Source organism: Lichenostomus cassidix, chromosome 1Aa, assembly GCF_008360975.1.
Source record: "Lichenostomus cassidix isolate B80296 chromosome 1Aa, HeHo_3.0, whole genome shotgun sequence".
In the NCBI taxonomy this organism is placed as follows: domain Eukaryota; kingdom Metazoa; phylum Chordata; class Aves; order Passeriformes; family Meliphagidae; genus Lichenostomus; species Lichenostomus cassidix.
Window position 1 is genome coordinate 13,654,470 of NC_139480.1, and position 17,994 is coordinate 13,672,463.

The 17,994-nt window shown below is 40.5% G+C and overlaps 1 protein-coding gene across 3 annotated transcripts; it reads left to right on the forward strand.

Moving 5' to 3' along the window:
• Nucleotides 1–155: 155 nt before the first annotated feature.
• HBP1 (HMG-box transcription factor 1) lies at nucleotides 156–17,978 on the forward strand. 3 transcript variants are annotated; one of them, XM_085040867.1, is made up of 11 exons: nucleotides 156–258; nucleotides 4,402–4,594; nucleotides 5,670–5,904; nucleotides 6,793–6,925; nucleotides 7,705–7,816; nucleotides 7,944–8,056; nucleotides 8,396–8,552; nucleotides 9,118–9,262; nucleotides 11,616–11,945; nucleotides 15,188–15,329; nucleotides 16,872–17,978. In XM_085040867.1, exons 1-11 carry the CDS (start codon nucleotides 244–246, stop codon nucleotides 16,887–16,889), a joined length of 1,593 nt encoding a protein of 530 aa, XP_084896993.1. In that variant the 5' UTR covers nucleotides 156–243; the 3' UTR covers nucleotides 16,890–17,978. The 3 variants fall into 3 exon arrangements, with proteins under 3 accessions (XP_084896993.1, XP_084897011.1, XP_084897002.1); XM_085040885.1 differs by having other exon boundaries at nucleotides 224–258; nucleotides 4,406–4,594; XM_085040876.1 differs by lacking the exon at nucleotides 156–258 and adding an exon at nucleotides 1,034–1,377.
• The last annotated feature ends 16 nt before the right edge of the window (nucleotides 17,979–17,994 follow it).

A 17,994-nucleotide genomic window follows, 5' to 3' on the forward strand; every position in this document is an offset into this window, starting at 1 on the left:
TGGGCCAATCGGGGTGCCGCGTGGGGGTGATTGATGTGCGGCACTGTGCAATCAGCTGCGCAGGAGAGTCAAAACATGCCCGCCCTCCGGGAGGAGTCCTGACAGGCAGGCCAGACAGCCAATAGAAAACGGTTGCGAATTGAGCAACATCGCCTCTGGCCACTCAGCGCTCGAGCAGCGCCTGGCGCGGGCGGGACCCGCCGAGGGGACGGGGCGGGGGGGGCAGCCGAGGGGAGCTCGGTAATGGCGACGGGTTCGGTAAGTGCTACAAAGTTTCGAGCTGCCACTTTTGGGGGCTGCGAGGCTCCGACGGGGGACGGGAGGGGTCCGAGAGGTCGGAGGGGGAGGGTAGCGGGCGCAGGCCGAGTCGAGGATGCAGCTGGGTCCGAGCTTTTGACGGCGACGGGAAGCTCGGACATTGTTTACTGTAAACCTTCCCTGACCGGCCCGGCGGAGGCGCCACCCTCCCGCGCCGCTGAGTTGAAACTCCTGGGGTGCGCCGACCCCCTTTGTGCCCCTTCAAACCACAAAAACAAGCGAAATACGGGGGGTGTCCCCCCCTTGTTTTCCCCGGGGAGCGGCTGCTCGCCCCGGTATGTCAGAGGGAGGGCGCCGTGCCCGCTGCGGGAGCAGGGGCCGTGCGGGACGGGCAGTGTTCGGGGTGCCCGTGGGCGCGGTGAGCCCCGCGGGGGGAGCGGCGGCGCGGTGCGGGGGGAGCCCCCCCGGCCGGTGTTACGCAGTTCGAATGAATGGGGCCGAGCGCGCCTGCGCCGTGCGCCCGCGGGTGTAAACAAGGTCACGTGACGGGCGGGGGGGGGAGGCCCTGAGGGTGTTTGTGAGGGGCTGTTTGGGGGGGGAGCTCCTCCCGGCGCTCCGCCGCCGCGCTGTTTGTGAGGGGCTGTTTGGGGGGGGAGCTCCTCCCGGCGCTCCGCCGCCGCGGTGTTGTGAGGGCTGTTTGGGGCTCCTCCGGCGCTCCGCTGCCGCGGTGTTTGTGAGGGGCTGTTTGGGGGGGGAGCTCCTCCCGGCGCTCCGCCGCCGCGCTGTTTGTGAGGGGCTGTTTGGGGGGGGAGCTCCTCCCGGCGCTCCGCCGCCGCGGTGTTTGTGAGGGGCTGTTTGTGTTGGAGGAGATCCTCCCGGCGCTCCGCCGCCGCCGAGCCGCCCCGGGAGCACCGTCCTCCTGGGCCCACGGCGGGGCTGGTGGTGCGGGGGGAGCGCGGCCCGCCGTGCGTCAGCGAACAGGCCGCCCGGGCTTCGAAAACATGGTGAATCACGCTCTGCCTCGGCTGCGCGCTCTGGCACGGCCGGGATGTGGAGCGAGGATCCCTGATCAAAGCAGCTGCGCCAGGAAAAGTCCCTGGTGTAGATCCAGTCTTGCCAGTATGTTGTGTTTTGCTTGGAGAAGCTGTTCTCCAAATTAAACTCCGTCCAGCTTATTGCTCAGGCGTAGACCTGGCCTGAAACTTCTTCAGTAGGTTGGGAGAAGAAAGGCGAATAGCAGAAGGAAAAAAAACACGGGAAGCCTTTCCACCCAGGCATTCCTGCGCAGTGCGGTTTGGGTGGATGCTGCCCAGTTCCTGCTGAACCCCTTTGCAGCCGCAGTCTTTATTTACTTTACTCCCAAATTTATTTTTGACACTCAAAACCAGATATGGTTCAATTAATAAGGTCTTTGCTAATGGTGCTATTTGTTTTAGCATGACAGACAAGTTAACTTACTTTAAAGCACAAAATAATAATTTCATCTAGCCTCCAAAGACAACTGCAGTCATTACAGTCCTGTGAAGCATGGTTCTAGACAACATCTGATGCAACAAATTTTCAACATAAAGTTGAATGCTAAAAAATCTTTACAAGGTAATTAGTGACCAATCCCCTTCATGTTCCAAACCATTGAAAGGCTGAGGACAAGAGAAAGATGTCCAAAGCAGGCTTTAATCAAGTAGAATTAAAAAAAATATTGAAAAGTAAAGTTGGGTACTTTGTTTTTCTTTGTAATTATCTTTCAATTTCTTTGTAATTCATTTGTTAGTGGATTTTTTGGCTTTTGTACACAGATGCCTTTGGTTTAGAGAAATTCATGTGTCTTGGAGGAATAATTCATTACTCAAGCAAGTGTCTTTCTTGTCAGACTAGCATTTTGTAGCTGTACCTTATCTCTGACCTTCAGAGTGTTGGGATACCAGGACACTTACTTTCAGGTCTTGACACCTGGCAGGAAGGAAGGAGAATGTAACATTCTAGAAATAAGTTTGCTTCTTCATTTTGGCAGGAAAATGGGAAAGGAAGAGAGGAAAAAAAAGAAAAGGGCAGAAGGGAGGAAAGGAGAGACGTAGATAAGCCAGAAAAACAAGGAGTGGCTTTTCAGAGTTGATTAGTTGGAGATAATCTTCATGGTCCTGACCTGTACTACTGAGGTCTGATTTTTCTGTTCAGAAATAACTGAGCTCTCTGCTCTTGTGGCATTCTGTAATTTTACTGTTCCACATGTGTGACAGGGTTGCGTTAAAGATGTTTCTTGGAGGAGAAAATCACATCACTGATAGTTTGAGTTGTATATTCTCATTTCTGTGACCTTTCTTCTCTACCTTAAAACCAGAATAAGCTGATGTAGCTTTGTAGTAGTGCCATTTGAGTAGAACAAAGCATCTTTTTATGTCTAGCATGCAATTTTATTTAGGTTTTGCATATATTTGAAAGATTAGCAGATCAAGTGGTTAGAAATTTTGCAGTCAAAACCAACCTGGACATGATCCTGTGCAACCTGCAGTAGGCAAACCTACTTTAGCAGTAGAGGGGGTTGGACTAGATGACCTCCAGAGGTCCCTTCCAACCCAATCATTCTATAATACAAAAATATTAGACTGTTTTTAGCTATTGTTAGTATTTCTTTAATGTAGCTTACTTAGTGGACATGCATATGGTAGACTTTTCAAGTTTTCTTTCTTACTAAGCTGTGTTTTTTGCTCTTTTGTGAAGGAACTCGTGATTACTTTTTCAAGGACACTTCATTAAAGTACAAAGTAATCATGTTATGGTAGCTTTAATTCATCCGCATCTGAAAAAAACCAGTAGATAACCAAATTACTAAAGATTGGGTAACATTGTTTGCCAGCTTTTAGAAGCAGTGGTTTTGTAGAATAAGCACACAGTTCTCTGCTGAAGATGATTTAAAACAGTGGGCTTGGTATAAATGTTACAGTACTGGGATTTGGGGAAATGAAACTGCGTTGAAATCTCTGAGTAGAGGCTTTATCTTTTCATTTGCAACACAGCTAAGGACGTTAGGAGTCCAGTGTGTTTGAGGCTGTTCCTGGAGGCAGGAACTGGGAAGAGCAGTGGAAAAGGCTTCTGCAGAGACACCAGTACTGAAAGGGCAACTGGTGCTGATGCCAAATGGCAGAGGAGACCTGATGTCACACGGTTGAGGGCAGCATTTTTGCTTTGATCTTTGTTTTCCAGGCCTGTTCCCAGGTTCCTCAAGTCCCTGGGTGTAGCAACATGCCTCTGACAGAGCAAGATGCTTCTTTGTCTGTGGTAGAAGTGGAGCAAGTGAGGGGCATGCCAGTTCTGTGAGGCAGCCACACATGAGGCAGTGGGACCAGATGGGATCCTTCCAGGCCAGTGTCAGTCATGAGTCACAGAATGTTTTGGGTTTGAAGGGACCTTATAGGTCATCTGGTTCCAAGCCCCTTGCCATGGCAGGGATGCATTGTGAGGATGGTCTCCAACAGATAGTGGATTTGGTGGCAGGATGGCTCCCAATAATTGGAAGAAAGAAAATGTTGCACCAGGCTTCAAGGAGGAGGATGTGGGGAAACTAGAGGCTGGTCAGCCTTACCTTAGCCCTCAGGAATGTTATGGGGCAAATTCTGACAGCCATGTCCACCCACTTCATAAGGCAAGAAGTTGTCTGGGAATAGCCAGGACAGATTAGCCAAAGCCAAATCTTGTCTGACCCATCTGATTGCCTTTTGTGATGGGCTTAGGTTACCATGTGAATGTTGTCTATCTTGGCTCGAGTGGTGGTTGAGGAGATGACTCCAGACTGTGGGAGGCAGTGGGCACATGCTGTGGAAAGGGAAGTTCAAACCTGCATAAGGCACAGCTTCTTTACAGCAAGAGTGGTCACTGGAACAGGTTTTTGGGAAGTGCCAGGGAGTCTCTGTCCTTCAAGATACTAGAAACTCAAGTGGCCAGGGCCCCAGGCGGCCTCTTGGCTTCAGAGTTGGCTCTGCTTTCTGCAAGGATTGTACAAGAAGATCATGTCCAGACACCCCTAAAATATGCTGTGATACTCAACAGATTAAGGAGGATTTAGGGCTCTGGTAATGAAGTAGTGTATCAGATGCAACTTCAAACAGTTCATGTGTATACAAATTTCTAACCTCTTTGTTTCTGAAGTCAGATACTTTGGAGCATCCTAACATGGTGTGGGAAGTGAAGACAAATCAAATGCCTAATGCAGTTCAGAAACTCCTTCTGGTAGTGGACAAGAGAACTTCCGGGATGAATGAGTCACTGGAGTTGCTGAAGTGTAATGAAAACCTGCCCTCTTCTCCTGGATATGCATCCTGTGATGAACACATGGAACTTGGTAAATAACATGACTTCTTCAGAAGAAGATGAATTCTGAAGTTTGTTGTAGATTTCCATTACTGAAATTACTGGAAGCTGACTGAATGAGATTGATTATTTTTAACTTCAATTAAAAGTAGGGCAGGGAATTGTGACATCTGAAGGTCTTACTTTGCAGTCACTTTTCCCTTTAACCCATTTTTACTTCTGACACAGTGGCGTGTTGACTCACATGTGTTCTTGAACTCAGAACCACAAATTTCTGCTTCTAAGCCTCAGAGGAGGGTTTTTTTGGCACAAGAAAAACAAACAAAAAGCTCAACAGCTCCTCCTAAAGGGAAATTATGTTGCTTTAGATCTGCAAATAAAGATACTGGGACAGAGGAACATTACTTCAGTTCTTACATACTGGAGAAAAACAGCATATACATTAGAAAGTGTAGATATAATCAGTGAAGAATTAACACATTTAATTGAAGTTATGGAGTGATTAAGAATAATGATACTTAGTTACATGACAGCACATAACACAGACTTCTCTTAACAAGCTGGACTCTTTTCTGCTATTTTGTATGGGATATGAAAGGTGTATATTATTTATAGGGATTCACCCCTACCAAGCTGTATACCCAGCTTTCATGATTTCTGAGTTATTTAACTTCAGTTCCCTGGGGGAAACATTTTATCTTGAACATGGTCTGATGTTGAATTTTTTTAGTGTCACATCTTCAAGGATAGATTTAGTTGTCTTTTGTGGAATGTTTTAGTATTTTAGTGAAGCATGTTGCTACTTTTGAATAATTCTGCAGTACAGTTCTGTGTAAACTGGTCAATCTAGTAAAAACTTTTAAATCAGAACTACATTTTTATCTAGTTACCTAATTTTTTATTAAATTTCTTGTGTGAATGTATAATCAGTTAGAGGTATTACTATTTCTGTGGTCATTTTTATGAACAGGCTTTGTGAAATATTGGTAGTTGTAATATGAGAAGATAAAATTATTTTATTGTGGTTACTTTTTAATTTTAATTTGCAAGATTTGGTGTCAACTAGAATTGAATATAATTATGGTTATTTGTGCATTTGTTTGTAGATGATCTTCCTGAACTACAGGCTGTGCAGACAGATTCTACTCCACCTGCACTTTTTCAGCTTGGTGCTGATGTTTCACATCAGGAATGTTCAAGGCCTTCATGGAGCCAACATACCTCAAACAGCAATCCAGAAAATGCTTATTCTTGTGAGAATGGGGTGAACTGGTTGACAGAATTAGCAAATATAGCCACAAGTCCTCAGAGTCCTTTGATGCAATGCGCTTTTTATAAGAGGTACTGACACTTCAATTTTGAATTATAGAGATTTATAATAATTGTCTCCAGAAACACTCCTTTACTCTTTACACCCTCTGACTTTGAACTGGAGCAGTAATTTTTTGATCTTTCTATTTGTTCTTTGAAAGTATGCACAGAACTTGTTTCAGCCTGGTGCAAAAGCTGCTTAGTTTCCAGCCATGAATGACATAGGATCATATAAAGACATTGCCTGTCCATAGCAGACTCAGAAACTATGGACATTTACCTCATGTGAAGCAGCAGATAAAAATTAAGAGGAATTTGTTAAGTTAAATTCTTAAAGCTTTCTAGTGCACGGACTTCATATTTCTATTTTTTTTAAACAGCTAGTTGGAAATCTAATGCAATGTGTATTTTAGTGATAACTGTCTCAGGTTTGTGATTGTAAATTCTGTGAGGTTGTGAGCAGCAAGTCTGGGATCTTGGAAATTTCTGGGCTTCACTTTTTATTGTACAGCTTTTCCTAGTTTTATAATCAGAAAATGAAACGCAGCACTGTTAATAGTAATGCAGTTGAGATTTAATTATTTGGACAGAGCAAGTGTCTTTATATTCTCTTAAGAAAGGGATATTTGCTTCAAGATATTTATAAAAACTTCAGCATTGTGATAAGGAGATGCCACTGTGGAAATAATATTGTTATTTGGGTGCTATATAAAACCTATGCAGGAGTTATGCTAAACGTTCTCTTTGCCTGAGCTTGCACCCTTTAATCATCCCGTTGGATTAGTGCTGTGTGGGAGGTTTATTTGGTATCCACCTCATACAAACAGAAATATTTGTAATAGAAGCATTTTAGAGAAACAGCAGCAAAGTCTCATGTTGCCTTAATCTGAGATATTTTAAAATATGTTTCTATTGTAGATCATCTCCTGTTCACATAATAGCAACAAGCAAAAGTTTACATTCCTATGCGCGTCCTCCACCAGGATCTTCAAACATTGATCCTAACTTCTCCAAGAACGATGTGGATGAAACACCAGTCAGACATGAAAGGGTGAGTTGTTGTGAAACATTTTAAAATAAAGATGTATGAGTAATGGGTTAAGTTTTTTGAAAAGGGAAACTAGTTAAAAAAAAACCCATCTGTTTAGTGTTAAAAATATTTCTATTTAAGCTAGATTTTCTGTTACTTTTCTTTTTACCACACAGGGTAGGCTTGTAGTGCTACTTCATAGAGTTCACATTTTTTGTGATGAGATCACTCTCTAAGAAAGCTCTGCTTCTATTGTAATTTATTCTATAGGAAGCTTTAAAAAGCTATATTAACTTGTTTGATGCCTCAAAAGGAAATATGGATCCCTCTCCTTTGAGACGCACAAAACCTTTCAGTCCCGTGTCTCCTTTTTCCATGTATTAATTTATATCTGAAATTTGTCTGTTTGACAACACTGAATTTTCCCCAGTGATTTATCTCCAACTCCCTTGAGTCTACAGCTTTCCGGCAGTTGGACCATAATGTGCTTTGAGTGATTCTGTGGATGACCAAGGAATGATGAGGTGTAAAATGCTTACATATGAGCATACAATAATCCATAGGTGTGAAATGAATCTCAGAGAATGAAACCCAAAAATGTCAGGTTGTATCTGAGAGAAGGAGATGAAAACGTTCCATTCACATTTACGGCATTCCTTTAGTCTTCATGTTATATTTCTATTAGTATTTAAAGCAAAATGATGCCACAAGTGCCAATTAGAGACTATCTTAAGACATATAAGACCAGCCCTAAAATCTTCTGCAGTAAAATATCAACATCACTTTGCTTTTTTTAATAGGCGAATAGTGAATCAGAATCTGGCATTTTCTGCATGTCATCCCTTTCAGATGATGATGATTTAGGATGGTGCCATTCCTGGCCCTCAACTGTTTGGCATTGTTTTCTAAAAGGTAAAATAACATGTATTATGAAATAAGTATTTGTTTTATCTTGTCTTCTTCTTCTTTTTTTTTTTTATTGGTAACACAGACTTTTTTACCTAACACTAACTTTTTTTTCCTTGAAAAAATCTGTTAGGCTCTCGTTTGTGCTTTCATAAGGGACGCAATAAAGAGTGGCAAGATGTTGAAGAGTTTGCAAGATCTGAAAGCTGTGGAAAAGAGGAAAATCTTCCAGTCAGTCCTTACAAGGTAGCTGTTAGTTGTAATAAATTCATTGTAATACCTGCAGCAAACACTTAATTTCTTACATTAACCCTCTGCCTTAAAATACTGTCTCAGGAAGACAGGTTGACCTTAATGTTGTTTAGAGCTGATCACTGTGTCATTTGAGTATCTCACTGTAAAGCGCTTGAACTGAATTAACTTATGTATGTTACATAATCTTTATTAATTTCTAGCAAGATAGAAATGCCAATTAGAATGTTGGTATGTTTTAATACCGTGTATGATGATGAGTATACACCTATAGTATACACAGGCATATGCTTTTCTCGGGGGAAATTTTTTGAACTGTATGTGTGTTAACAGGACTATGGTTCCAATGGCTTGAAGTTGATTTCTCATGAAGAATGCATTTCCTGTGGTGAGTCAGTGCTGAAGCTGACTTTTGATCCTGGCACAGTGGAGGATGGCTTGCTTACCGTAGAATGCAGACTCGATCATCCATTTTATGTTAAAAATAAAGGTATAAAATACCACAAGTACACTTGGTTGTTTATTAAAATATTCTCAGAAGGTGATTGCAGATTTTGTTGGCATCCCACACTGTTCAAGAAAGTGATAAAAGTTGTGGTGTAGAAACAATTTACTGTCTTTGTAAAGAAACCCAGAATATGAACAAAACTGTAAAGCCATAAACCTCCAGGAAGACTGCCTATCTCTTAAGGAAAGATTTGATTAAGTATGTAAATGGAGCTCAGGAAAGCAGAAAAACTGGGGTGGGGGAGGGGGGGAGAGGAAAACTGCAAATGAGCGAGGTTTTTCTCACTTGCTAAACATGAAACTTCTGATGGTAAAAGTTTCCAGGTTTTGATTCCCTTTTTGCTAGAATGAGATTTTATTTGAGATAAAAATAAACTGTTTGCAGTAAGAATTCCCTAAGTAAGTGTTTCTGATTTTTCATTTGGGTGAAAGAAACTACATCAGAACATTTTTATAAAATTATGTAATTTTGAGATACAGGGTTGCTCCAATGAAGAACTGGAGAGATTGTCTGGCCATTTGTCTAATTTAACTCTTTACCACTTCAGGTTGGTCATCTTTTTATCCAAGCTTGACTGTGGTACAGCATGGCATTCCATGCTGTGAAATGCATCTTGGAGATCTGTGTCTACCTCCTGGACACCCTGATGCCATTAACTTTGATGATTCAGGTGTTTTTGATACATTTAAAAGGTAATTTTTGGATAAAGTGGCTTCAGTGGTTCTTGTATTTAATGAGTAGGCACCTTAAGTCTAGAAGAATTTGAAGTACTATGCAGAAGAAAGAATAGTTTTGGTAATACAAGATAAATGGTAGGGAAAAATGAATACTCAGTACTAGGAAAACTGTAATTATATGCTCTGCAAAATTGCAAAGTAGTGCCTTGGGGTGAAATACCTTTTTAGTCTCTTTTTATGATAGTTTAAGACAGTTTAGATAAAGCAGTAAAAACGCATATATTGTCTTTATAAATTCTTCAAGTAAAGTGGATTATGTTTGAAAAACCTAGTATAGTCTTCTGACAATAGTATGTCTGCAAGCTGTTATCTGATGCTTCATATGCAACAATATGTCTGAATTATCTGAGCGGTTTCTTAGTGGTAAACAAATGTGCAATGGCTTTAGAATACAGTATGTTCATAATTAGTTCTTATTATTTTTGTGTATTCTGACTTTTGGGATTATTTTATGTTATATCAAACTTACCTAACTTCAGAGTTTGATTAACTTCAGGGTTTGCCTAAGTTAGAACTTCAACCAGCTAGACCTTAACCTTCAGAGGTCCTTTGCAACATAAATTACTTTTAAGATTCTAAGGAAATAATATTTTTCCATACTATTTTGAGATTTTAAGGTATAGTAAAATCTATCTTTTCCTATGATGTTAGTGCCTTTTTAGCATCTGTTTTTAATCCAGTTGCTTTTGGTTTTTTACAATAGAAAAAAGGGAATTTAAGATGCTATTTTCAGTTAAAGCCCTGGGAGCTCTTGTATGATTTCAGTCTGGCACAGGGAGTGAGTTCAGATTGTTTGGCTTCACTTTTTTGTTGTCTGGGCTTTTTTTGTCTTATTAACTCCTATTCTGCGCTGCATACTTTGAGAGCTGTTGGAATCATTGTAACTACATCTCAGTGAAAAATCTAGATTTCTGGCTCCTTATTAATTTGTAGCCCAGCTGAATAATGCCTTGTACTTCAAATTCCTTGTCTTTCTGGGCAGAAGGGAGTGACTGAGAAAGGAGCATGCAGCAGCTGCAGCCGTGATAACAGGACACAATAATTAAAAACAAAATCCTGTTGCTGTTATGGGAGGGAGATTACAAATGGGAAGGGTGCTGGCCTGTTGTTGAACAGAGGTCGTTTCTCCTTATCTTGCAACAGCCTGCAAGATGGTCAGCATTATCCCTTCTTTGCTGCTTTGTGCTTTTCTGAGGGACATTGGAGGCCACTCGTCAGGCTCCACTCTTCCTTGTGGTTCTGTCCCACAAAAGGAGCTACCTTTGCAAATGGGGGCTTGACTGCCACATGGAGCATTTCCTTGCTAGTAGTTCTATTTGTGTTTGGAAAAAAGCTCTTCAAAACCCTTATTTTGGCCATAAAGCATGCCACTATAGCCACATTGAGCAGTGGGTAAGATGAGCCTTAGCATATATATGTTTTATGTTATCTCGTGGTAATAACTTAGTGGTTTAGATTTATGATTGAGTAGCAACTTTCCAAGAGTGTTTGCCCCATACAGCATACTAAAAACAGCATAGCCTGTGGATGTCACCTGGAGATGGTGGCAGTCTGTGGAGTTAAACTACTTCTTTAGTGGTTAGAGGTTAATTGTAGTTGTTGGTCAGCTAAAAATTGTAAGATCTTACCGTATTTGGAGGTCTGAATTTTATGGAAACAAGTCACCTAAGCTGTTCAAATACCTTGAGAAGGAATGTCACGATTTTGTCACTAGAGGGCAGGCGTTTGTCAGCACTTCATCAAATAGCGCGACATCATCGGGCTCTGAGGAAGGTTTTAACCTCACTGGAAGGTTTGTGTGTAAAATAGGATGTATTCAACTGCCTAGAGAAGTTATTTGTACAGTAGTGAATATAACATAATTTATCTTAATATAGTGGTTTCCTATTTGCCCTTAATGTATATTCACAAGTGAAATCATTGCTTATTCTTCCCCTTCTGTATTTGACATTCACTGATCAGGTTTGATTTACAGTAAGGACAGAAGCAGAAAGGAAGAAGTGTGTTTAAAAAGAGAATGAAATTTTAAGACACTGTATAGTGAACTGATATACAGCTGAGGAGTTCAAAGTACGCAGCAGAACATGTAATGTTGCAGTCTGCCATCACATTGAAGAAAATATTAACTTACCTGCCAAAGTCTTGTTGTAGTTTGTTTTTCACACTGATATCTGCATCAAGCCCAAATCATTACGTCACACAAAAGAAACCAAAAATACTATAAATGTACAATTAAAGAGTGAACAGATATTTAGGGATTTTAAATGACAATTACTCAATGGCTTTATAATGTGTCTTTTCCTTGCAGTTATGATTTTACCCCGATGGACTCCTCTGCAGTGTATGTGCTCAGCAGCATGGCTCGCCAGCGTCGCGCTTCGCTGTCCTGTGGGGGATCAAACAATCAAGATACTGAGAGATCAGAATGCAGTAGTAAAAACTGTTCCTCTGCTGCATCGTCACATCTTCCCTCCAATCCTTTGTACAGCAAAGCTGGCAAAAGCCACAGCTCAGGGACTGCAAGTACTGTGAGTGCCACTTCTCCAAACAAGTGCAAAAGACCAATGAATGCCTTCATGCTTTTTGCCAAAAAATACAGAGTTGAATACACCCAGATGTATCCAGGGAAAGACAACAGGTAATGATACAAACTGTAGTTTTGTTGTTACTGGTGAATTAGCAGAATATCTGTGTCACACCTTTAGATTTAAGTAGCATAAATTTTGCATTTGAAATAAAATGTGTGTAGTGTTTTTAGAACAAGTTTTGAAAGATGTTAATATAAAGGGTAATTTATGGGTGGACTGTGAATGTTTACTGTACTCAGTGAACTTGATATAAGCCATTTTTGGCAAACTTACCTTCTGAGGAAACATTTGGGTAAAGCAACTGATATATGTATATGTGTGCACCAGCAGAGGCACAAATACAGAACAGTCTTTGTTTACAGTGATGAGGTGCTCTGCTTGTGTGCTGTAATGGAAAAAAGGGAGTTTCTGGTTCTAATTAAGTCTTGACATATTACTGCAAATTGGTCGTGAAGTTACAAGCATTTGTTTCCAGTCTGTATATCCTGTTGAAGAATGGAGTACTAATAATTAGAATATCTCAAAGATCATAATCCAGACAGTACATTGCCAAATTTTACTTGCCCTAAAGGCATTCCATAATCTGCTGAAACTTGCAGGGCGAGTTGTGTGACTGTGTTTGGGGGATGGGTCTTTGTCAGTTTGTTCTTTTGTTTTTAATCTCTAACACATTTACTTCTAAACATTTTTTCATGAAGATTTCCATTACATATGTTTTAAGTAATATTCAGTGCTAGTTGTGCATATGTAAATAGAAACTAAAACACATGAACATGGATTGATCTTAGAATCAGATTTTTAATGTATGTAATTTTATGAAAGCTGTTACTGTAAAAACTGCATTGTGGCATAAAAATTCCAGAACTAAATCTGGTAAAAATTTAAGTTGACAGGGCTTTGAAAGGGTTTTTACTACTTTATAATGTCTTAATAAGGAAGCTATAACTGGTGTTGAGATACAAAATCCTGCCAGACAAATCCCAGCCAATCTTGTGTGTCCTGACAATGATGTTCTGTAATGTTTATAGTAAGTTCAGTGAAGCACATCTGTTGCCTTCACAGTCATTGCAACTATTAGTGAGAAACAGAACAGAATGTCAGCCAGGAAAGTTTATGATGGTTATATATTTAATTGAAAATGCTGATTTCAAATTGATGCTGTGAACTGGAGCTGCGGCTGCATGGATGTGAAAATGAGCTGAATATTTCAGTGAGTAGGTTTACTTTGAAGGAAAAGTGATGACAAAGTTGCAAGTAAGCTTCAGAATGCACTGCTCACTGTCCTGCTTGGAAGGCAGTGCATTTGGGTGCAGTTTCATGGCATCCATAAAACACAGAATGGCAGAAATAGCATTAGTGATAATTGATACAGGCATTCATTCAGCTGTCACTCAGGTGTTGCTGAAGCATTCATTAATTTAGCTGTTGGGAGGCAACTCTCGTGGTTTTTCAATGTAAGTTTGTGTTATTTTCAGATTACTGTGTAGGTCTTATAACATAGTAGCCGCTGCTGTACTGTGCAGGTCTTACATTTGCTGCAGTTACTTCCTTACGGGAATAAGGACAGACTTGAGGTACTCTGAGTTTAACGGTCTATTCTGAGGCAAAGCAGCTCAAGGCATGTCAGCAAGACAGTGAGCTTGTAAACATTCAAAGCACGAGTCAAGAGTCACACGATACTTTAAACTACTGTGGACTGCAAGGCTGTGTTTGAAAAGCTTGTGTTAGGGCTGCACTTGTTTATTTTCTAGATGCTCATCACTGTAACACTGTAACCGTAGTTGGACTTGGTTGTGTGTTCAGAAGTTCTTTAATTCGAGTAGTGGACCTTCTAGAGATGAGGAAAATCATATTTTTGTTTTGAAACGAAAAGATTTCGTGGTGCATTTTTATTTGGAAAGGCAATGGCTTTTTCAGCAGACCTGCTCTCTCTGCGTCACCATGTTCTTTCCTAAGGGTGTGAGTGATCCAGTACAAGCTGGTGACCCAGAGCAGACAGGTTTCTGGTGATATGCCTCTGGATACTGTCAAAACATGAAAAATCCGCTAATTAAACTCGGCGTGTTTGCTTCTGATGACAGACCAAAGATACTGGTTCTCAGTTTGGACAGAAAACCAGAAATTCCATTCCCAAAGAGACAGGCTGTGTGAATGGGTTTGATGGTGATGGGATCTGGTGTCCCCTTCAGTTTGCTCTAAGGAGTCACCAAAGCACATGACAGCACAGGCCTAAGGGCTGTCTGGGCAGTTTGGAATGTGGTGTCTGAGTGCTCTGCAGGTTGTGGAAGCCTGAACACCACCACATGGCCTTGCAGGATTCAAATCCATTTTTTTGCTGTGGTGCAGAAAAGCCTTCAGAATTGCTCTATAATGTGGTGCCATATTATCTTTGCTGCCAGCAAGGAACTTACTAATACGAGAAAGAAAAGGACTTAGTTGTGTCCACTTTCTTCTTAGAGCCAGTCACAGAACTCTTATTGCTGTAATCTGAAGCCAAAGTGTACAAACTACTGGTAGCTTTAATTGTCATTGATAAAAGAGCTGTTCTTTAGAGATTTTCATTCAGCTAAAGGATGGAGTTAAAGCTTTAATGGGATATTGATCCAACATTTGGGAGTGCAGTTAAGCAATATGGCAGGATAATACTGGGAAATGTTGTCAAAAGACCCAGAGTTTATAAGGAAAGGAATTAATTCAGCTTCTGGAAGTGGTGAGAGATCTGTTAGAACAAACGGTTCCCTTTGCATAGGAATGGGAACTTACCAGGATGTTTCATCCAGGATGGATTAAAGGTGGAGAAAACTACAGATATTGATTAAATAGACATGGGGACTTGCAGTTAATCAAATATTTGGCTGAGGTCATATTCAGTTCATTGCTCTAATTATTAGAGAACATATTTTCAGCAAATCTGTCATATGATCTTCTAGTATGAAAGTAGAGCAAAACAAATGTGAGTTACCATTTGGTGGTGGTTTTTTTAACATCTCTATTTTGCTGGTTGATGCCAGTTGCTGTGTATTCAAATGTACACCCTTTGAAATGTTAAAATGTGCACTGACCCATGCTCAGCTAACACAGAAGTCTCAGCTGTTTAACTATTAAAAGAACTATAAGAAGATAATCACAAATATGAATATTAAAAAAATTAAGATACAGTTGATTTCTTCTTTATGTGTTATCTCCACATTTAACTCACATCTTCTTTAAGGAGCTCAGATAAAAAACAACAAAAAAAATCAGGGTATTTCTTAGCACTGTCCTGACTGTACTGCAAACATTTATCTTGCAGAGCCATAAGTGTGATACTCGGCGACAGGTGGAAGAAAATGAAAAATGAGGAAAGAAGGATGTACACACTAGAAGCCAAGGCCTTGGCAGAGGAGCAGAAGCGTTTAAATCCTGACTGTTGGAAAAGAAAACGAACAAATTCTGTATGTTTTTAAAGCAGTGTTTTTCATTATGTAGTTACACATCAGATGGGTGGCTACAGTGTGTTCTGTTCAGAATAAGCTGCTTTCTTAGTAGCCGAAACCTTCATTTACTCCTGTGTGTTGTGTAACCTGCTTTTGGCAGTTTGGCAGCAGACAGATCAGGAGAGGGTCTGTCTGAATATTTTATGAGAGTTCTGTGAATTCCGTTGTATTGTTAGTGTGCTTGTGAAATGCGGAGGAAGGGCACGCGGTCTTTCGCTTTGAAGTAAGTGAGTTCATAAGGTTGTACCTAAACTTTTTTCTTCTGTAAAAGCTTTTTCTTTACCTTTTTCTATTTTTCTTACTTATAATTTTTATCAGCATGTATGAAGACATTGAGGAAGCAAAATAATTTTTCCCCATGAGTCTCTTCCATTTATTACTCTATTCAGTTGTAAAATAAATACAGTGGATAACGCTACTTTTCTGTAGGGAAATAAACTATTTTCCACTTTGTAGAAAGCCATCAGTCTGCAGCAATGTATTAATAGGTGGTGAATGTATTGAGAAAGAGAAGGGCTTTCAACCTGGAACATCACGTAAAGCAAACATCAAAAAAAGGAGAGTCTGCTTGTTCAACTAGAAGAGCAGATTAAAAGGAAACATCCTCTGAGGTGCCCAGAGTGCTTGCCAGGTTCTTCCATTTTATGCCTGGGTAGGAGCTTGAAGTGTTATGTGGACTTCATCCACATGGTTGGTGAAACTGTTCATCCATGTGGTGTTAAGATTCCATCCTGAAGTTACCCCCTTTCTTTTCATGTGTAAATGACGCTTCTTTCTCAAGAGCATATGCAAGTATTGCCTTAAGGCTGAGTAAGAAATGCTCCAGCACGGAGTTGCTTCTTTCTTCTGCACATACTTTGTGCAGTTTCCAGTCCCTTATTGCAGAAGGTTCCACTAAATCCCAGCTGCTAGGAACAAGCTGTTTTTCTGTTCACTGCATTCTATTTTAATCAACAGTGACAGCTTCCTTAGATTTTCTTATGGATTTAGTTAAAATAGTATTATTTATTTATTCTGCCCTTACACTACCACAGTTTTGGGCTTTGGATGGTGAGATCACAGCCTCACCTGTGAGCTTCCAGCAACTCGGAGGCATGTTTGTGTGTAACTGAGTAGTGATGGGTTGGCCTCAGTAAGGCTTTTACCCTGCCTTGCAGTAGGGTTTTCCTTGTCCCCACAGTTTTCAGGCCAAAAGAACAGAATCTGCAGAACCTGTTACCTCGGTGTTACAGCAGGAAATACCCTTTGTAATTGTTTTAGTTCAGTGAACTGAACTGTTGGCAGTCTGGTAACCTTACTCAGTAATGACAGTGAGCTCCAGGCTGTGACAGAGAAATCATGGTGGTCTCTTGATGATCAGGGAATAAAAGTGTCTGTTCTGGCCTTTTTGTTTTCTTCTGAATAACTGACCAATGATTAGAAATACTTGTGGCTTTCAAAACAAGTTTGCTGCCCCTTTGCTTGGTAATCACTAACCTGGTTTTCTCTTCCTTTTCTCAGGGCTCACAACAGCATTAAGCCAGAATTTTCCTGTTAACTCTATATGTACAAAATGGCTGTTGCTTGATGGCAAGAAGATGCAAGATCAAGGATTTACTATTTGTTGTGACTGTGTGTGACCATAAAATACTGGCACCATCATGGAAATGATCTGAGTGCAGATTTGCTTTTTACAATAGAACATTAAGTAAGCTAAAAACTATCAGCATTTTAAACCAAATTGCCTTATTTTTCTTCCAAACTTCATTATGTATCAGGTAATATAGGCTTGAAAATGGATATCCTGTGGTGCTAAAGTACTTTAGAAAGAGGCGAAGGAGATATGTATAAATGTTTATTTTTAAAAGAAAATGTACAAAAAGGGGAATTTTAAAATATGTAACAGCTGTTTATATACATTGATTCTTATTGCTGATTAATATGTATTGCACAACTGTATTATTAATTGCGATTCTGGGGCCTGGGATTTTCTGAAATGGCAAAGTGTATTATCAGCCTCCAGCTTCCCAGCCTGCCCTGCTGCCAGCAAGTTACCAGAACATGTGGTAATGGAGAGTGTGGTGTGATGTAGCAAGGGAGCTGCTGCTTGGGATGCCACTTAGAAAACTTGTGTCCACAAGGGAGATATATTTGCATCAGCTGGCACTAGTGAGAGCTGTCATTTCATGGTGGAAATAATGGCCCAGGACAGAATGAAACAAATAAACAGCGTTATCTCAAGAAAAGTGGTGCTGTTGATATCATCACCATCATAGTTATAACTCTGTGTTTTGTCTTTGCCACATATTCTACAATATTTTATTTTGCCATAAGACATCTTTATGGTGGGGGCAAACTTTGCACTTAACTGTATGTGCAACACTTGCACTTTACTTTTTTTCTCCTCCAACTGTCTAAAATTAGAGCAGCTGCCTTAGGATTACAATTGCTTCTGCTGTGACCATTTTACAATCATGGCTTTTCCTGTACTAAACAGCTGTGCGTTTTTTTTTTTTTTTTTAGAATCACAACTGTAAATTTCAGTTTATCACGTCTACATGATGTTGCCCCTAAGATTTTTGCACACTATATTCTTGTATATTATTTCAAATAAATTCATTAAAATTTGGTGTTGGGTGTTTTA